Genomic DNA, 21,585 nt, shown 5'->3' on the forward strand with positions numbered 1-21,585 from the left:
ATCATGGCAAGCGCTTGTAATAAGTTTTTGTTTGCAAAAGTATTTTGAAAATTAGGGTGCACGATAGGGTCCGGGAAAGTTGGCAAAATCTGTATTCTAGGAAGCTCACTCCGTCGCTTTGCGGCTGTATGAACTGCACAAGTTTCATAAGAAATTTGATAAAGCCAAGTTTTTTTGAGTAGTGTAAAGAAAGAACAAACGAAGAAAATATGGCCTTACCAAGTCGGTATGCTCAGTTTTTGTGCATGCAGCAATTAGCAGCTGGATTGCGATGTGTGTCAGCTAGAATGTTGTCGCACGAGACGAAATATCACATTCCTAGACAGGTTGATTACGAAGTGAAACAAGTTCAAGAGACTAAGGTTCCACTACATGCTACTGAAGGTAAGAATTGCTTATTTCATGCTACAATCAAAAACACCATCTCTTCTCTATGGCCTATATGTAAGGCTGTCAGCATATTTTACGATGTTTTATGTTTCGTAGAATTTTAAAACTAAAACAAGTACCAGTAGTTGTAGTTTACAACGTATTTGCAAGAGTATTTTCTACTAAGCTTGAAGTAACTGGATTTTTTTGAACAGTTGTTACAAAGACTACAACTGAGGTAAATAACCTTCGAGTGATTGCCATGAGAAGAAAGCTGTTCACCCCAGGTCCCTTGATGGTCAGCAATCGAGTGAAAATGGCCTTGCTGACAGATGTCGGCAGAAGGCACTCAGAGTTTTCTTATATTACCGCGTAAGTATCACATGACATCAGGAGCTCAGTATATTTTACACTGTGGGGAGCAATAGGCTACTTTTTCGAAACGAGACTATATTCTGATGCAAAAGGTTTTTTATTTGGTTTCGCTTCAAGGTCGAAACCAAACCAAACCTCATTAAAATTTCAGAAAACGTTGTTTTATTTAAAAATGCTTAGAATTGCACCGTGTTTTTCAAAACTTCCAAACCAGCGCTGAATTAAGGCTTGTGAAGAATTACATTTTGCCCAATTAAAATTCGTTTTGAACAATATTACTGCAAACACTAAACAGTTTGCTTTCGATTGAAAATAATAAATATGGGAAAATATGGAATATTTTTGCTTTCCAGCATAAAAAAAACAATAAGCATGCTTGCAGAAAACACTGAACTTTACTTGAATGATAAATAAACGTTTATTGTTTGTTTGAATCATAACTTACCTATTATACATTTTAATAGCCAAAAAAAACGTTTTAAAAGCTAGCCTACGTCCAAAAAATAGTGTTTGAATTTTTTTTATTTTTTTGTTAGATATATCAGGGAAGCCCTTCTTCAAATAGCGAAAGTAGGTCGTGATGAGTACACGACCATCCTCCTCGACGGTAGTGGTACTGCAGCCACAGAAGCTACCATTCAAACGATTATGGGGAAAAAGAACAAAAAGGTTTCGTAATATCTTTTTTTGTAGTTTACTGAAGAAAATTTATAAAATTAGTGAGGAAAAAAGATAGCCTAGTTAATTGGTTTAAACCGTTATCCTTGGACTGAGAGAGTCTCTGAAAAGTTCTTCCTGGCAGTTTCACATACTTGTAGATGTAGAGGCTTTGAACCACTGACGCAGGCCCGGTTACCGAGGATGGCAGAGTGAAGCTTCTGGTTGTTAAAGTGTTGTTGTCTGTAAATTATTCCACCCACTGTATGCAGCTGAATGAAGTTCTGTGCTTAAAATGCAACAATCGAGCAACGCTGATTCAACTCTCAGATTGCGCGCTTGAGCAACAAAATTTAAGGCCAGGACTCCATTCAGCGGCGCTTTGTGTATAGCAGTGGTTCTCATTCTCAACCTGTGGTATATACGTGTACAACCAGTGATTAGTGTTATGCGGGAGCTTTCCAAATGGTACACAAGTAGCTTTCTTCTATAGTCAATATTTCTAAAATCAGATAAAAAATTACAACAATTTATTGTTGATTTGGCTAAAATAAATCAGTAACAGTTTCTCTCTCTCTCCCTAGTGTAGCCTTTGTATTGGCTAAACGTTATGACATTACTATTGCTGTATGACGTACAATCACATCACCATTGCTGGAGAAGAACTTGCAGATCACCTGAGGTTGCTCAGAACGGAACAGATGCATTATTTTCTGGATACAAAATGTCACACACACATTGGTAATCCGTTTTCCGTCAACTCAACACTTCTACCTGTGAGAACTGGTAAACAAGAAGCGATCAGTGACATCTAAGCTGATGAGACAGCGAAAATGAATCACAAAGAATGCTCACTAATCAACTTCTGGATAAACATAGCCTCCACTTACCCGACATTGGCCCACAATGCTGTTCCTGAGCTACTGGTTTTTCTCTCACGGGAGTGTAAGCAAAGATTTTCGGCCATGATAGCAATTAAAACCAAGAGCCGTAGTCATCTTGATGAGCCGAGGCGTTATTTCTGATGCGCGGTTAGTGAGGTTACACCTGGCATCATAGAGCAGCTTGTAGAGAAAAAAAAGTTGCAGCCCTCACACTATAAACTGTGTGTTTTGTAATAATAAGTGCACTTGAGTAACTTGAGTCTTTCTGAAACTAGCTGGTATCCAGCGATAGTAAAAGTTGTCAGGTAGTACGCAATCAGTAAAAGGTTGAGAACCACTGGTGTATATAATTTAGAGTAATCCTCACTTCAGTGTTGACGGCGTCATTTGACGGCGTCAACTTTTTGTTGACGCTGAGGCTAGCGCCGTCAATTTATTTTTCAGTTGACGGAAGTGATAGCGCCGTCAACTATTTTGCCGATTTTAAGCGTCAAGCACTAAGCGTCATTTTTTGTTTTCATGGAAAATCTCGTTTCACAATAAGAGTTTCACAATGTATTCTGGCCAGCGCGACTCATCCGAATTACCAGTTTTTGCGTTGGTTGGAATGGCTCCCTGGAATACAAGCGGAAAAAGTTTGCCAAATGGTGATCAGTAGGGCCATTTAAAGTCATTAAAGTCATATTTTTTTCTATGCATCAGTAAGTCGTGAAATCAATTTTAACGCAAAAACCGCATCCCTATGAGGTATATTAAGAAAGTTATAAAGTCATATAAAGTCATATTTTCCTGGTTAGGTCATAAATCAGCTTTTTAAGTTATATAGTCATATTTTTGAGTTATAAAGTCATACCGTTGTATACTTTAAATAAAAAGTACCAATTTAAGCGGTGAAGCAATTAAGCACTAAGAATGTAAGGCAATTTCTGATTGAACGAAGGCAAACTGTAGGATTAGCCTACATAACACTTACAGTCACAGACCTATATTTTATGAGGTCACACATTGCATTGTGTTGCAACACAATCTGTTCTACTTCTGTGCATTGAAGTGGGAGGTCATGTGAAGTTCAGTCAGTGGGTAAGCAAGCTAAAAAGCTCAACCTTGGTCTACTTATATACAAATACAGTAGCCTACAACTAGGAGCAAACTGAAGAATATAACAGTTAAATATATACAGAGACTTAGACATAGAGAGAATATCTGGTTCAGCATGCCAAAAGTGAAAGAATCAAATGCAGCGAAAGTCAAAGCGATTGTAAAACTTACTAAAGTCATTTTTACGTCTAAATCGTAACTTCAAAGACTCTAACATTCCACCCTACATGAAACTGTACTACAACAGTGGTTTAAAATAAAAGTGGATGTGTATTACTGTTATGTTGCGTATGTTTTACTCTTTAGTTCCGTGAGTGACGTTGTTCGCATGTAAAAATAAACGATTTTCACATAAAGTCATATAAAGTCATATTTTCCAAAAAATAAAGTCATATTATTGATTTTTTAAGGTCATAAAAAAATGGCCCTAGTGATCAGTGATCACCCATGTATTGAGAACGAGGGATCAGAGACTGAAAGCGAAAAACCCATGAATGGCATCGCGGATGTTGAATATACTTTATTTCAAGAGCTCTATGCCCCTGAAAAGAGCGATGTTGGTGCAGTGGACCTCGTTAAAAGATTTATACATGCTAAACTATCACAGCACGCTTGGAACAGTGATACTTTTCCGACTAAACGTTTTCAACTTGTTTTTGAAATACAACACACCAATACCAACCAGCGCTGCTGTGGAACGCATGTTTTCACTTGGAAAGGACAATATGCGCAGGGGCGCCACAATCGGGGGGAAGCAGGGGGAGCGGATGCCCCCCTGCCCTCAAATTTCTGTGGATGGGGAGGGAAGAGGGGGCAATGGTGCCCTTTTAAGGTCATATAAGCTACTGCACACTTTGCAATATAACAATTTATGCTATTCGCTTTTAGCCTAATTATAATGTTCTATTTTTGCCTCAAAATAATATTCACGACACAAAATTCTCCATCGCAGTAAGTTATATTACATCATTATAAAATAGCATGATGCCCTTCCGTGCCATTGTTCTTTTGTATAGCGGACGCTTGTATCATTACTCGATAATGAGGTGATAGATGAGCATTATCGCTATATCTTATCTTAAAACTTAAAAAAATTAGCCTTTCAGCAACAGAAGTGCCCTTTTTTCATACTACTGCCCCTCCAGTCAAAAATCGCTCCGGCGCCCCTGAATATGCGTCCCAAACGCAGCAAATTGTCAGACAAACGTTTTGAAATGCTTGTTTTTCTGCAAGGAAATAACTAATTATATAGGCTGAGCAGCTAATTACAATACAGTCTCAAAACATAATACCTGCTCTTTATTTATAGCTATTGTTAGCCTGAACTTGGTTGAAATATTTCCGTTTTATGAGACGCTGGCAAAAAATAGCGCTAGAAATTAGCGCTGACGCTGACGCCGTCAATTTCTTTAAGAGCTTACGCAGTCCTTTACGCCGTAAAGTTTTTAGGCAATTCGCGCTGACGCTGATGCCGTCAAATTATTTCAATGACGCGTACAACACTGCCTCACTTTAACAACAAGTGGAAACTTCACTGTATTGATCTCCGTGACTTGGCCTGCGTCAGAAGTTCAAAGCCTCTAGTCTCCGCAGAGTCTTCAAAACTGCCAGGATTAAGCTTTCAAGAACATTTTTTTAATCCGAGAATGAGTTTACCCCCATGTACATTCAAACCCAATGCTTTTCTCAAAAAATCCTCCTCCTCAGCACAAATTGATTCCAATATTAGGCTACTTCATTTGCCTTCCACACTTTTTACCCGATTGTTTGTTTACAGCTGCTGATCATGGAGAATGGTTTGTACGGTGAACGCCTTGCGGAGATATGTCAGTGTAGTGGCATACATTACAAGAAAATTCCCATGCACATAAAAGCACTTCAGGAAACGCTGCTTTCTAATAATGACATCAGTGGAGTCATGGCTGTGCATTGCGAAACTTCCTCAGGAATGGTAAACCCAGTCAACGAAATTGGGAGGATTGTGAAGAAATGTTCACCAGGTAGAATCTATGAAATTTGCCATGCAAACAGTTATACATGAACGTGCAATGATCAAAACTATGATACAATAAGCAAAACATTGGGAGAAAAGAGTTTCACATTGTTTATTTCTTTTACAGTATTTACCTTAGGCCTATGTGGTATTTTAAAGTTTAATTCATACTTTACAGCGCGATAGTGTCTCGACCAGTTCGTAACAGAAATAGCCTACCATTCGGGTCAAACGAATGTGAGTACGCTACGTCCTTTTTAATTGCACTCTTCAGGATAATTTCAGTTGTCAATGAAGAGGAAATGGTGAAGAAAACTCATTGACTGATTGCGTATTATTACCAGAATACCAGTGGCTGGTTTAGAAAACAAACTAAAATTTTTTTATCTACTGTCTAAACCTTTAAATCATTTGGCTATGTTAACACTCACAACAGTATTTCTATAAAAGTGTGTCACTTTTTTGCTCAACTTGATTACCTTCAAGTAAGCAAAATAATTACAATAATGTTGCTTGTTACTGATAAAAAAAATCTACCGTGCTTTGAGCGCATAACTCGTTGAATACCTCACTCAGACTGCTTGTTTTTGGTCGATGCCATGACCAGTTTTGGAGCAATCGCAGTGGACATGAAGAATGTTGATTTCTTGATAAGCAACTCATGCAAGATTCTTCAAGGTGCTCCCGGAGTATCTTTCGTCATTTGCCGCAGGGACATGCTTCAAAAGTAAGTTTACAAAAGGTTTTTGAAATATTTATTTCTGTGCTTTACAATGTGACACTGGAGCAACTTATCGATAAGTTTATTTAAAAACGTATTTTTAGTACCATAAACATTAAAAATAGTGGTTGAAATAGTTTTTTGCCCCAATATCAGAGATCTTGTGAGATTCGTTTGTCTGCGACACTTGTCGTTGGATGATTCTTGGTCGCTTGTTTGAATTTTCATCCTCGGCTTACTCAGTCTGAGAATGGAGATTCAAACTAGCAGCAGTTGTTTTTCAATCTCAGTGGCGAACCATTTTTATTCATTGAAGTAGTGTGCCTGCCTCTGCAGTCTGCACGCTAGTGTGTATGAATGTGTAGTTAGATTTACTGTGATGGGGTGGTGGCTGACTAGATGACTGCTTATGGTCTTTCGCTACCATCCTGATTGCGCCATAATCTAACCAACAGTTGTACAATGCATTGTTTTGACAATTACATTTACTCTGCTCGTTTGTTACTATATGGCGCTGTTGAAACAAAATAAATTGACTTGACTTAATTTTTATTCAACAACCAGCTTGCTTGTCAATCGTATCAACAAGCACTAGGCCTATGGTCCGATGAAATGCACAAGTGCATATTCGTCACTGTATGTCTAGAACATTAAAGATCATTTGGGATATTTAAATTCACACTTTGTACTGTAACTAGTGCCGAAAAATATTGTTTTAACGGTTTTCAATAAGCGAGAACCAAACCTTAACCGTACCAACTTATTACAACTGCTGAGATCTGACATCAGAAAAGCTGGCCTGGGATCCCTGCTCAGCACACCACATCTCCATCGATTGCAAAACATCGCAAAGGACAAAACAGAATGAAGATCCTATCAACCTTGTTGAAAGACTGATCGAAGCCAGCGGATGCCAAACGATTTGGCTACACTGGCGGCAGAGACAGTTACAATAACAAACCTTTACCGAGCTTATACTTTTCTGTTTAGCATTCAATCAAATTTTAAAAATTGTTTTAGACATCGCTGCAAAGGTGTTGGGTTAGTGTTGGACATTGGTGCCCAGTGGGATGAACTAGAAAAAACTGGTCACTTTTTGTTCACGCCACCAACTTACGTGATGAGTGGATTTAAGGAAGCGCTAATGGAATACTCGGAGGAAGGAAGTATAAAAGCACGTTTCGAGAGGTAAACCTAAAGAAAAGCTTTTGCTTGATAGGTAGCATGACACCGAAACACTTATTATCTGTCTCATCACACTCTTGTGTTATGTCAACTGCATAGAAAGCTTTCCTCTTAAAGATTACAATTGGCTGTTTTATTCTGAATGGCCCGTTTCGGTGAGTTCGATTCGCTGAGTCTGATCCCTATTCGGTGATTTTTTCAATTTTTTTTTTAATTATCTGGTACCATAGCCTAATTATCATTGCCGTTTTAGGGTCAGAGGTTAGGAACTTACCGAATCGAACTCACCGAATAGTAGCAGACCCGTTTTATTTGGCTTCATACTTTTCTTGCATTTCTTGTTTTATTGGTTCTGCTCTCAAGGCAAATCTAATGATATTTTACTCTATCTCAAGAGGAGCAGACGTTCTTAAAGATTTTAAACTTAGCCTAAATATTATAAGAAAAAGAAGGGGTGTACCATACCTACAAACATTTGTCGGATTGCCTCATGAAGCATGAAAAGGATCTACAAGGATACAAGCTGATTTGTATAAGTTCAACAGTTGAAAACAAAAAGAGCAGCAACTTTTCAAGCACGTGTACTCGTGTAGCTTCAAACAAAGTGAAAATGACGAAAATGAAATTCTTTTTTATGATTAAGAAAACTTTTCTTATCATTTTGTTTCTTAAAGTCTTAAACACCTTCAGTCCTTCATGGCTGATGAACCAAAAGACACGCCTGAAGAAGTAGATTTTGGTTATTTTATTAGTAGCCTATACCCTTTTTTTAGGAAAAGATTTAACAAGCTTTGCATAAAACCTAGCTAAACTTATAAAAAAGAAATTTTCATGCGACATTCATCCTGTATATAAAACATTTAAAGTGCACCAATATTTTCAACTGAAGTCGCTTACTCCCTTTGCTCTTTATTCAAATGTTGTGTATAAATTTATTTGTTTGCGTGATGCAAACCAGACATACATTGATATGTCAACCAGACATTTGTTGACAAGGGCTGGAGAGCACTTAAACCCAAACTTGACAACCAAAGGTGCAATTAAAGAGCACATCGCCTCTTGTGAAACGTGCACTGGCAATGTCTCAATCGACCAATTTAAAATCATCTCTCGAGGCAGATCTGAATGTCAGACTGAAATCATGAAAGCTTTAAGAATCAAACGTAACAATCCGTCTCTCAACCGGCAGTTATTCGCCTGTGGCTCATCGTTCCTATTGTGTGTGTTCTAATTTGTTTGTCAAATGCCTGTAGTTTACACTTCATGCGATCTGTTTTCCACCGTATAATTTACTTGTAATCATTCCTGTGTCACTTGTTCAGTTTGTGCTTTTCAGTCTGGAATGTCGTTAGTATACAGTCACAGTTATAGTGCAAAGTCAAATTTACCTTACAATTTTCATTTTATGTGTATTGCAGATATGTAATTCCTGATGAGGACACACGTACGTGTCGAAAACGTTTGAGTTTATTTTTAATTATGTTATATTTGTGTATGTAATACATCATGTTAAACCCGCTGAAGTTACTTTGTTTTATTTCTCGATTTTCTTTCCCGCCGTAAAAAAAGAATAAATTTTAAAGTCATGCGATTTTCACTTTGTGTGGAGCTACATGTGCTGGAGAGGTTGCTGATATTTTTGTTTTCACTTGTCTAAATAGTTATCAATTTTCGACATTTGATGTAGGGCCACTGTAGACCTTACAAAGACAGCTGTCATCTTGCAGGTACCAGCAAAACACAAAGATTCTGAAGGAAGAGATGAATATAATGGGATTCAAGCAACTTTTGAGAGATGAAGAAAATCCCCTTGGTTGCGTTGTCACTTGCTTTAGATATCCTAACACACCTCGATTTGTTTTCGACGAATTTTACAAAAGGCTAACTGATTATGGTAGGCTACTTTACCTCTTTGTAGTTATTCTAAAAAATTATTTAAGAAAACTACCATTCAACGTTTTCTTGGCAGAGAAACTTTTTCTCTCTACTTTTCTCTGCCTACAAAACGTTGAATGGTAGTTTTATTAAATATTTCTGGAAACTTCCTTGGTTTCATATTATCTGAATTTTCTAAAAAATTGTCTAATGTAATTAAATCACGCCTTTCAAGCAAGTGGCGTTTATAATTTTGTTTTGCCAATTGTCCTTTTCACAGTTTTTTTCAAGTTGCTTTCCTCACACTTTTGTTTATTTTCAACGCATTTGACAGAAGTTGTCCAATGTCCATGCATGTTCTTGCTCATAATGTTTAGGGATTTCTGTCCCGGGCTACTTCGATAAATTAATAATCAAGATGTCATGCTGTATTTGCGACTAAAAGATCAAAATCAACAAAAGTGTAGTTTGTCTTGCTTATCGCTTTGAAACGAAATTTGCTACCCCGTTTCAAGCTAAAGAGTCGTTTGTTGGATGAAAAAAACAACAACACCGTATCAGTAAAATAGCAACAGAGAAGAGAATAAGTTAAACAAGGAATAAGCAATTATTGAACAGGTTAAAAATGCTTGATTTTTTTTTTTAGGACATCTTATTTCAATTGAAAAGATCGCAGCCAAAAAGTGCTTCCGCATTGGAACAATTGGACACATGTACCCCGATGACGTCAAAGAGCTAGCCATCAGCATCCGGGATGTTTGCCAAGACATGAGGATGGATCTTCCACTCACAGACTTTAATGTAGCAGTGAAGTAGCTGTTGCATTACACGAGAATCCGTCTTTGATCAGATTGCAAATTCAGTTTTGCAGTAAATAAAACAAAATACGCTAATACCTTGCTAGTGTTTCTTGCTAGTGTGTTTAGTCCAAATCAGTTGAGGGAGTTAGAAGTTGAAAAAAAATGAAGTCTTTCTCCACGTAACGGAATAACGATGCTGATTTAAAAGTATTGTGTACATCTAAGGCCTACGAGAGCAATCAGGTCTGGTCGAAAAACAATATGAAAAATGGGCTCCAACAAAACAATTTTCAGCGAAACTAAAAGCAAAGAATTTGTGCCATGGGTTGCCTCATATGTCTTAAGCTGAACTTGGCGAAGTTTCGATTTTAACAGCGTATCGGTATGTAAAAACTTCTTTCGTTATGAAAACCACTCGACTACATTTGTAGGAAAATTGCCATTGTTGCTCATCACGTTGTTTAGAAAAAAGTGTAATAGAGTCGTATGGTGTGCACATCTCAAATGCGGTGCCCTTTGCACTTCAACCAGCGTTTAAAAATGTTGCCACATGCATGTAGACAATAAACATAGCTCAACAAAGCATCCAATCTATTCCAGACCTTTTGCACTGCAAAGTTATGGATCACAGCATCAAATAATAAAGATCTTGAAATGTTTGATTTGATGCACAACATGCATAGGCTTTAATCGGTTTTGAGTCATGGTGGGGCATAAACAATTCCTTATAAATTTCTGTGTGCTAAAACCACGGTTTCAACTCGCAATCGTTGGAGGTAGGCTACTGGTTTATGTAAAAACAATTTCAAAGCAATAACATACTTGGAAAAATCGGGGACATCGTGAGTGAGCTCAGGAAAAATGTTTCAAAAGTTGCAATCAATGATTTCCTCGGTAGAGATCATGAGCAGGGCCTCCGAGAGAAATCATGACTGGTCGGGAAACAATTCTAAAAGTGGGCCCCAAAAAACATTTTTCAGAAAAAATACAAGTAACGACTTTGTATTATGCGTTGCATCATGTGTCTTAAGCCGAACTTGGCTACTTTCCTCATCGTGAAATTGAATTCCTTTAAAGTTTCGATTTTAAACAGCATAGGCCTGTCTATATGAAAAAACTTCTTTCAATAATTATGAAAATCAACAAAAATCACTCGACTACACTTGCAGCAAAATTGCCATTGTTGCTCAATATTTTCTCTTGAAAGAGTTGCAGTGAAGTGATACGATGTGCACATGCACACCTCATACATGGTGCCTTTGGCCAGTTGAGAGGAGAATGTAGGTCCGGTACGAAAACGATTTTCCGGCCCCAAGACACTTCCAAGAAAAATGCACCATATCCAAAGAATGCAATATAGTTTATTCAAACTCTCTAGTGTTAAGGCAGTGCGGGCGTGTTTGCTGATGAATTCTTGTCTGTTCGTTGTGTGGAATCCTGCAAGAGCCGCTATTGGGTCGGTGATAACGTCTCCTCCCTTGACAAGTCTGCGTCCCTGCGTCTGCGTCCCTGCGTTGGTTCCAGTCATGTTGTGAATCGAAATTGCTAGGCCTATAGGTGGTAATTTTAGTATAACCTACAGTAGATAAAGGAAAAATTGTAAACACACAATGCGGGCAATGAAAATAGCTCAACAAAGCATTCAGTCCATTCCGAACATTTTGCCATGCAAAATTACGGATTACATCATCATCATGATTATGATGACAGCATCAAATAATAAAGATTTTGCAAGGTCTAATTTGATGCACAACATGCATAAACTGTTCACTCGGTTTTGTGTCGTGGTGGTGCGGAAACAAGTCTTACAAATTTCTGTATGCTAAAACCACGTTTTCAACTCGCAACCGTTGGAGGTACTGGTTTACGTAACAAATTTTCAATTCAACAAAAATACTTCGAAAAGTGTTTCGAAAGTTGCAATCAATGATTTCTTTGAATAGAGATCATGGGGTGATGCGTTCCGGTTTGCAGCTCAAGTTTGCTGGGTAGCTTTCTTTCAAAAGTAGTAGGCCTACTAACGTATCCAAAATGTCATTGTTGTAGAAGTTGTTTAAATTTGTTACACATGCCTGCAACTACACATCAGACATGCAATGATATTTCCATAGGACTTCAAACTTATCGATATCTTGGAGGGCGTTGATACATTTGTGAATAAACTACGAACAGCTAGCGATTTCTTTGCAACATAGCGTACAATAGAATAAATTTTGTTTGTAAGATTGAGCTGGTGAAGCGAAGTTGTTGGAGAGTTCCGTCCCCAGAAAACATTTTTTTTTAAATTCATAGTTCCTATAACAATTTAAGCTTGCGAGCAGCCTACTTTCAGTAAGCTTGCGAGTAGCCTACTTGGGGTCCAAATGCACGATGTTCTCAGGTGACACTGGCATATACTAGAAAGCAGCCTATTTGGTTTCATCAACCAATAGACACGCAGACTTTCCATTCCGTTAGGTAGCTCGAAAAGTGATGAATAAAAAGTATACAAATTTGTATCTGCGAGCTTGTTTTGTTAGTTAAATTTATTTAAAATTTTCAAGTTTACTTAAATAACTTTAAAGGTTTCAACTTAATTTTTCTTTGACGAAAGGCTTCATTCAAGTCTGGCATTAGGCCTAAAGATCCATGTAATTCTGTTAAAAAATCTTCAAGTCGGACTTACAAGTCACAGCCCGTGGGGATCGAGCTGACTAAACGTAAGCTAAGAAATGGTGTGTAAGAAGGGAGTATGACAAAGAGAGAGGCGTAGTGAGGAAATGCTGAGAAAACGTGGTTTCGTTTGAGCAAGATATGTTCCACATGATACGTGACAAGTTATGTCAGCTTGGGCATCATGAACATTTGTAGTTCCGTTTGGAACCATATTCTTAAGACTAAACTTGCGTGTATCTTGAAAGCAGTAGTAACTTTGCCTGATACTTGATAGAAGCGAAACAGTAAGATTTATACAAAATTTTTGTTGCTACCTGCTGAAGGCGTGTATGGGATTTTCAATCAGAAATTCATACTCAAGCCAGTTCATTGCAATTGCCAAAATAATCTTTTGAACCTGTAAAATTTAATTTTCATATCAGACTTTTGTATCATCAACACTCGTAGTTTTCTAAACTTAGGCCTATCTTAGTTGGAAGTGATCAAAAATTATTTCTCGTAACAATAAACACAAAAATTTTGTTAGCGTTGCTTGTTTATTTTAACTGGTGAGTTGCAGCAATGTTGGAAGTTATAGTGAAAAGAAAGTTATCTCGATACGTTTGATTAAAACTTTGGTTTCTTTAAAGGAAGTTCTATCCTCATATCCTGGCACACATCACGGACGCTGATAGTCAAGTCTCTCATGTCGTCTGCGTTCACATGTCCTATGGTACCAATTCGGAAAGTGTTGGGATGGCTTGTCTTTTCCGATGATATAAGAAAGCCTGAAAGCAATACAATAGCTTTGATGCAAACTTCCTGCCAGTAGCCTATTGAGTTGGCAGTTGTTTTAAATCCAGAAATACTTGCTATAAACTAATCACATATTCGAACACTGAGAGTGGCCTCGATCTTCTTGCAAATGTTCGCTCTGTGGCGAAAAATACTTGTCTTCGAACAAAACAGTTTTACTTTAAACTCAATTTCTCGTAAATCTAATCACAGAAATTTTACATCACAAACGCTAGTCAAGTCATTGCACTTGACAGTGGTAATTTTTTATTGTAGTCGAAGTACTGTAACAAGAACTATAATAATATAATCCTAATACTCATGTTTTATTTTGCGCCCATTGCCACAAAATAAAGTAGGCTACACTGCAATCACAGATACATCATCACAGAAAGCAGCAAAGGGTCGTATAGTCACTCTTGACAGTGGTAATTTTTTATTGTAGTCGAAGTACTGTAACAAGAACTATAATAATATAATCCTAATACTCATGTTTTATTTTGCGCCCATTGCCACAAAATAAAGTAGGCTACACTGCAATCACAGATACATCATCACAGAAAGCAGCAAAGGGTCGTATAGTCAGCTGTTTCCTTTATTTTGGTATTGAAAGTGCCGGTACTACGACAGTTTATCAAACGACAGTTGATCGAACGACTATTGATCGAACGACAGTTTATCGAAACGACAGTTTATCGAAACGACAATTAATCGAACGACTGTTTATCGAAACGACAGTTTATCGAAACGACTGTTCACCGAACGACAATTTATCGAACGACAGTTAATCGAAAACCTAACCCCTAACCTAAAACCTAACCCTAACCCTATCCCCTTAACCCCTAACCCTAGTCCCTATCCTCTATCTCTTAACCCCTGAGTATTTCATTGCTTATGTGCTTTGTCGTTCGATAAACTGTCGTTTCGATAAACAGTCGGTCGATGAACTGTCGTTTCAATAAACAGTCGGTTCGATGAACTGTCGTTTCGATGAATTGTCGTTAGATAAACTGTCTTTCGATAGACTGTCGTTCGATTAACTGTCGTTCGACAAATTGTCTTTCGATGAATTGTCACAGAAAGTGCCGGCCTATCACGACACGCGTGGCAGCTGTCATCAAAACCCACCTGTCAAAATGGCAGAAAACAGACAGCAAAATGGCACTGCAGCCTTGTTATCATATTTTTGATTGCGATATATCATACGGGTTATGTTTTGAAGGCGTGCACATGTCCAACGTGTCAAGCAAGTTTTAACTTACTCAATGTCCAGTTTCGTACACTCATAGCTTTTTAAAACATAGACCAAAAGTCGAAGTCGCCTAGTTAGGCTATAACCTACTTCACATGAATGTACGATAATGAAAATTTTTTCTTGCAACTTACCCATATCACTCAGCCTGGTATAAAAATCTTTGAAAATGAAGAGAGGGTTGTTGGGATAAAGGTAAGACGTTAAAATAATACCATTTGGGTTTTCTAGATCAGCAAACAACTGTTTGAAACCCATTTCTGACATTCCCTCTTTCAAAACCTTGGTATTTTCTCGATACCTAAAACAGCAAATTGATGTTTTCGTTGATTAAATTCTAGTGAATTGTAAAACAAACCAATACTTTTCAAATCAATCTTGACAACCGCTTGTTCAATTGAACATTTTTTTAAATTTTGTTTCAAAGGAAATGAAGAACAACAGAATAAAAAATTAACAAAATAGAGTATTATGTAGTTATCAAACGTTCAAGTTTTTTTTTTGTATTTTGACAGACTGTCTTCTCGTTTACACACATGAACCACAGAAAATCTGTGGCTGCAATAGTTTCTAATCTTTTTCTAGCCCTTTGTTTTGAAAGGAAGTATTCATTCAGATCAGGAAGAAAGATTTATAATGGATAGCCATTATTTTCTCACATCCTTGCATAGTCTTACACCTTGACGATGCTAAAAGAATAAAGTAAATAGCCTACTGTAGGACTAGGCTTTTTTTGGAAACATATTTTAAATTATTTGTTGAAATCAGGTAGTTGTCCGCAAGAATCATTGTGAACGTCTTAGCAGGTTACCTGGCAGCTCGTTTCTTTTTCCCACCTTCATCTGTATGCTCAATAAGGGCTTCTTTGAATGCTACCATGACGTGTGTTGGAGGTGTAAACCTGAACTGACCGGTTGTTTCCAGTTCATCGGACTGAGATCCGATGTCCAGAACCAAACCATTTCCTTTGCAGCGATGTCTACGTTGTTGTATGCAGAACAACAATGCACATTCAATTCGGATGAAGGTTTAGAAGCAGAATTCACTATTTGGTATAACTTCTTACAGTTAATGATTTTAAAATAGATATAATTGGGATGATTTCAATACGGTAGAAAGTAGAAACTACTGTAACAATAAACTTAAAAACACTGGCACTGCCAAATTTATATTTTATAATATCTGTACAATTTCAGTTAACAATCTTTTATTATTTCTGTAAGCAGATGCCCATTAAGAAGAAGCATTTAAAAACTTTGGTAGTTAAAAAGTCCAAAACATTGACAAATTAAAGAATGTAATATTTATTAAGAATGTTGCTTGAGAAGAAAACAGACAAAGGTCAATTGCGAGGTCTCATCCATTAAAGAAGGAACATCCATTAATGATCCATTAAAGAATGATGCTGTCGGTGGTAAGAAAAATCTTCAACTGTCAAATAATTGTTGCCAATAAAACTGGGCTGATTGTTCCAGCAACATATGCGGACGTTTCAATCACGTAAAAATAAACAAGCTTTCTAATTGGAATGAGCGTAGCCTCCTTTACAGACATATCAAATTGCAATAAGCTACCTTTCCATCATTTCTCTGTTGGCAATAACAAACGAAATGCCCGGAACTCCTTGCAAGCTTTTGCACGAATTGCTCATCAGGAAATCAACGTTAGACATATCCACGCCAAGAGCACCGAACGTTGTCATGGCGTCGACAAAGTACATGCAGTCTGAAATATATTATGTGATTCATCGTCAACATATCAGTACAAACTCGTCAGGAGCATGAAAACAACCATGCCGATGACCCATATAGTAAAGATTTGACATGTGCTGGTAAGACGAAAGGCTTTATGAACAAAAGTATCAAACTATTCAAAATCAAGTTTTGCAACCGTTTTTCCAACATAAAACTTTAAATCACTATCTCATATGCGCATGTTAAAACTAAGCCTACATTAAAATGAAAATCAAAATATCTGTAACCTCTCAAGAACATGTCGCTTCACACAAAGTGAAAAGTACATGACTTTAAAAGTATTTCGTCAAAGAAAACGCCGAAAAAGGCATTGTTAACTGCAGACAGAGGGTGAACTGCTTCGATGTTAGGGATCTCTTTAGTGCAGTGAAATGATAGAAAAAAACGGTTAAGTCTAAACTGGCAACAAAAATTTTTTTCAATCAAGGCAACAAAAGTTGTCGCAGGTGTTATTTAATACTCTATTCACAGAGTTTATTAAATGAAACCAAATAAATCTTCAAGACAGTGAAATCATCTAGCTCAGTGGTTCTCAACCTTTTTTTAGTTACAGACCCCTGTTAATAATTTTTTAAGTCTGCGGGCCCACACCTAATATTTTCCAAGATATCGATCAGAAAATGTTTAATGCATAACTTACTACTGAGAGATAGTTTTTGTCATATTAGATATACGAGAAACACCCCGGTCTCCCCCTTCATGAGCAAATCCCAGACTTCAGGCTGGGAACCTGTGATCTAGATCGACCATAACTGAGTATTGAGTAATGTGGCCTACATTATCACCCAGGCCCGGATTTAGGGGGGCAGAGGGTGCAGGTGCCCCGGGCCCCCGACTTTTGAAGGGCCCTTTACGTGGAAAAAATGTGATTTTGTGTTATTTTTTTCCTTTCAGCCTTTAAAGTTTCTGCAAAATGCTGTGCAGTGCTGGATTAATGCTACTGTAGACGTAGAAGTGGTTTTTCGCGCCTACGGCGCGAAAAAATCTTTTGCACGGGGGCCCCCCATTAGCTAAATCCGGCTCTGTTATCACCCACACTCTTGCAAATACTGCACAAAAAATAAAACAAACCTGGCGAAACTTTCTTGACAACCCTTCCAACTTCTTCGACAGGATTAACCATCCCTGTTGATGTTTCGCAATGCATTGCAATCACGCCAGTGATGTCCCTGTCAGCAATCATCGCGTCGTTGAGCTTTTTCAAGTTCATCGGAATGACTTTCACGTTGATTCCACTTGTTCGGCAAATCTGAGCAATTCTCTGCCCGTACATTCCGTTTTCCATCACAAGCAACTTAAAATTAGTAATGGTGCATTGGTTAGTTTTTATGGTAATGGAATAGTAAGCTAACATAAGTTTTTCGACATAACAGCACATAAACACGATACATAAAAAGCTTTTTTGGCGTGCCAGACAGTCTTTTAGTGAATGAACGGTTTCGTTTTATGATTTCAATTTTAATCTACATCAGGTCTGGTGTAAACGCTGGGATGAGACTTCTACACCAGAGCAGTTGACAATACCTCCAAACGCTTCACTCCCACCAGGATCAGAGTCACCCCGACAAGATTGAGACGTTTTCAATGCAATACGTTTCAATAGGGTCTTGCCAAATCGCCATCCTGTTTACGTGGATCAGCACCTCAAACGGCACGAAATATCATTCCTCACTGCCCCATTTACGGACCTCGAAATGGAAATGTCAATCTCAGAGTGTTTGATAGCAACACAGTCCAATGGTTACAGTGCTTGGATGGAACAATGTGACTACTACCACCTCATATGCAAGAAGAAGAAGGTTTCATTTTTACATCTTTATTGCAGTTGACACTGGGAAAAGTTTAACGAAAAAGTCTGTTGTAAGACGTAGATCATGTCAATAGTAGGCTTAATGTATGTAAATTAATAATGGTTAGGCTACAACTAGTGCTAGAAAAGCTGGTGATGGCAATCCCCTACTTGTGCAGTAATTACAAAACAAGTCAAATGTGCATCTATGGATATCGGATATAGTCCAGCTAGTCTATATTCATAGCTGGCCTGGCTGTGGAGATAGTCAAGCTGGCTGGTCTTCCACAGGTGCATATATTAACCAAATGGCGTGAATCCAAAGCTCTCCATGTTTAACTTGTAGGTCAAAATACAATCGGTGGGATACGGTAGGTTTAAAACAAAACAATTTATTTATTGATATTGCCTTTTCTTGCCTGGTGTGCAATGCCGTGCATTGTATTTAAAGAAAAACCTTCTGAAATTTCACTTCACAGTATTGTCTTGGATGGAAATTTCAAAAATTATTTACCGGAAGTCTTAAAATATATTGTTGTATCTTAAAATCAGGGCTAAAGTTGGATATAAAAAAGTCAATTAATCCCCCTCCCCTTAGCAATACTAAAAGAACAGGCCTACGCTAACGCTAAAATGTTTACTTTTTTGTTGTTGCCTCCCATCATGCTCCTAAGCGTGGACTCGGTGGCGAAGGTCCCACTTCCATTCATGGGGATGGCACTGTACTCTTCGTCGGAAGCGTTTGCAATTTGAAGCAAAGAGTTTCGAACAAACCTGGTTATTCAAAACATATCGATCAACAGCAGCAAACTTTTCTCCCTTTCACACAGCCGTTAACGTATTAAAACAAAAGTAAAATATTTATTTAAAATGATTAAAGTGAATCGTTGTTTGTGCGACAAAGTGGTGCCTGTATTCAACTCTTCAACCCTTGTTTCCGCATGATTAACAAAAAAGATAAAATTACCACTTATCATCTGACTTAGTAGTTACATACATAATAATTAAACAAAGAACATTTTCACATTTTTTTATTATTGTTTTGTGCTATTAACTGCAAAATAATAAAATTGGCACTTGATCACTCTTAATATTTTGCTCTAAGTTTATATAATTATTTTATACAGTTGAAGTTATTGCTCTTGTTGCGATTTAAAAAAGTCTACAACTGCTGCTTCAAAATAAAGTTTCTCCTTACTTTACTATATAGGCAAAATCAGCATGTCTCTTTCCAAGGTCGATCAGCATAGCTTCCTTAACACGATCACTTACTCCAAGGGGGCCAGGAGTGAAGAGCTTTCTAGAGGGAGCCAGAGGTCTTGTAGGGCCTGTGTAGCCTAGCAACAAAAAGAACAATATTCAACCAGCACAGAGAATGCAAGCTTGAAGTTTATGTTGTTCCAGACTTTCTGAAAATATCTAGCGCATCTGGTGAAGGTTTTATACATTCTACTGAGCAGGAGACTACTTAATCTTGAAAAGTTAAATTAAAGATTTAACCAACAGCCTCGTTTAAGAAAGCTTGGAACAGAAGCAAATATACGTTTTGAAGTTTCGTTATAGCAGCATACTTATCGGCTTTAACATCAGCTGGTTTCTTTGATGTAATCTTTGGTCATCAGACATGTCATACATCTTATCAGCTTGTCGTAGAAAAAACGGAGCAGTTTTTGATACATGCCCAACCTGGTCTTCTGTCAAAAATGCACAAAGTATCAAAAGGTATTCAAAGTTACAGACAAAATAACCAGGGAATTGTGGCCAAGGACAGGCTTGAGAGGCAATCGCACCTCAATTTTTTATTCTGCTTTCCCATCTGGAAAAATATGCTATGATACTATTACAACGTTTTAATTAATCTCTCTCTGATGCAGTGAGATTGATGCAAATAAATAAATAAAATACCGTACGGTACACTTTTAATACATATAATTCATGTTGAATGATGTTTTCCCTCCCAACAGTTCGCTTTTGCCTTCTTAAAATTTTCTTTCTAGCTAACTCACTGAAATACTCATTTTTATTATTTGAGCTAAACATTTTTTTGTTTCAAACAAATTTACGCAATGATTTTGTTCCGAAGCCTGCAAACTTTAACAAATGAAAAGTTTTGAAGAATGCAATGCAAAGCAGCCCATGCACTTTGGATTTCACACTCTCTGCATTTTACGATTTTTCACTTTTCACTCTCCGCATTTTCACGTACTCGTCGGTTTCGAACACGTCACAAAAATATATTTGAAATTATGACACAAGTATGTTTTGGGTTACGAAAAAAACAAACCAAAACGATGGAGCTCTACGCAGAAAAGGAAAATGTTTTAAATATGTTTGTTTTGAAGTTCTTAAATCATCTTAGTTTTGACATGGATTGATCTTTAGATAACACAGTGACATCATATACACATGTAGTCTCTAATTTCTGTCCAGAAAAAAAAGGAAATTAACAGAATTGGTCCCTGTGCATGATAATGAAGAATGATATAAATTATAAAACATAGAAGACCCAACAAACCTGTCAGAAATTATGTGGGTTTAGTTTAGTTTGGGAAACACTGTAATAACTAAATTGATGACAATTTGTTAAAATGATAAGCGCATTTATTCTGCTTGGGTCTTATAAACAGGAGCAGCTATTTGAATCAGGTCTGAACTGACTTACAATAAGATAGGCTATGACGTTTTGGTGAGACGAGCAACGCTTTCGAAAACGAAAACAAGGAAAATTAAACAAAAAGTAGAAGTGTAAATATGTTAAAGAATTTTTAAAAACATTTTCCAGTTTGAGCGGTGTGCTGCTATGCCTACTAGGTTGATAGGTAGGCTATGTGGTATAAGTAGCTAGTTATATTTTAGTAAAGGTTTTTCCACTTCCTTAAAAGTTAACACTCAACGAAAGGGGTTCAGCCTCTATGCCTAAAATGCTGACAACATCTATGAATACCTCTGTTTCCAAATTGCATGTCACTGCGTTTCTTAACGGTGTTGGTCGTAACTGCTGCCGGTGTCATTCCGTTTCCAACGTCCGTGATTTTCCTTGTAATTAAGGGATTCCAAAATCTTCTTATTGATCCCATTTTTCTTTTTTTTTTTGCTTTTTAGATTTTCATATGCTAGGCCTACCTAACTAATTTACATTTAACCCTATGATTTTTATCTAAAAAAACTAGGTATTGGAAGCATCTTAAAACTAGATTTTTGACTAATTAAGCATCCTATTACCGTGGACGTTGCTGCTACAATAGCGACGTCCACGTTATTACCACAAAGTTTTACCAGAAGGCTTCTAAAAGCCTTCCTCATAAAACGCCTACATTAGCAACATCGTTGCTTTTTGAGTTTATTATTTTTTGTTGTGATGGCATTACAAATCCTTTTCTTCCAAAATAATTTTTCTTGTTACA

General features: G+C 37.3%; 2 protein-coding genes across 3 annotated transcripts; one reads left to right on the plus strand and one right to left on the minus strand.

Annotated features, from left to right (window-relative positions):
• The first annotated feature begins 41 nt into the window (after positions 1 to 41).
• Positions 42 to 10,052, plus strand: LOC145784354 (2-aminoethylphosphonate--pyruvate transaminase-like). The gene is made up of 8 exons (XM_082596157.1): positions 42 to 384; positions 585 to 741; positions 1,281 to 1,413; positions 5,161 to 5,383; positions 5,953 to 6,103; positions 7,118 to 7,285; positions 9,010 to 9,176; positions 9,804 to 10,052. The coding sequence occupies exons 1-8, from the start codon at positions 210 to 212 to the stop codon at positions 9,971 to 9,973; spliced, it is 1,344 nt and encodes a 447-aa protein (XP_082452283.1). The 5' UTR covers positions 42 to 209; the 3' UTR covers positions 9,974 to 10,052.
• A 3,083-nt stretch (positions 10,053 to 13,135) lies between these two features.
• Positions 13,136 to 21,502, minus strand: LOC145784617 (2-aminoethylphosphonate--pyruvate transaminase-like). 2 transcript variants are annotated; one of them, XM_082596481.1, is made up of 9 exons: positions 21,126 to 21,502; positions 19,753 to 19,872; positions 19,380 to 19,518; positions 18,823 to 18,955; positions 17,464 to 17,686; positions 16,213 to 16,363; positions 15,450 to 15,617; positions 14,773 to 14,939; positions 13,136 to 13,379 (listed from the first exon to the last, which is right to left on the minus strand). In XM_082596481.1, the coding sequence occupies exons 1-9, from the start codon at positions 21,256 to 21,258 to the stop codon at positions 13,219 to 13,221; spliced, it is 1,395 nt and encodes a 464-aa protein (XP_082452607.1). In that variant the 5' UTR covers positions 21,259 to 21,502; the 3' UTR covers positions 13,136 to 13,218. The 2 variants fall into 2 exon arrangements, with proteins under 2 accessions (XP_082452607.1, XP_082452606.1); XM_082596480.1 differs by having other exon boundaries at positions 19,753 to 19,875; positions 21,126 to 21,500.
• Between the last annotated feature and the right edge of the window lie 83 nt (positions 21,503 to 21,585).

Source organism: Aplidium turbinatum, chromosome 15 (genome assembly GCF_918807975.1).
Source record: "Aplidium turbinatum chromosome 15, kaAplTurb1.1, whole genome shotgun sequence".
In the NCBI taxonomy this organism is placed as follows: domain Eukaryota; kingdom Metazoa; phylum Chordata; class Ascidiacea; order Aplousobranchia; family Polyclinidae; genus Aplidium; species Aplidium turbinatum.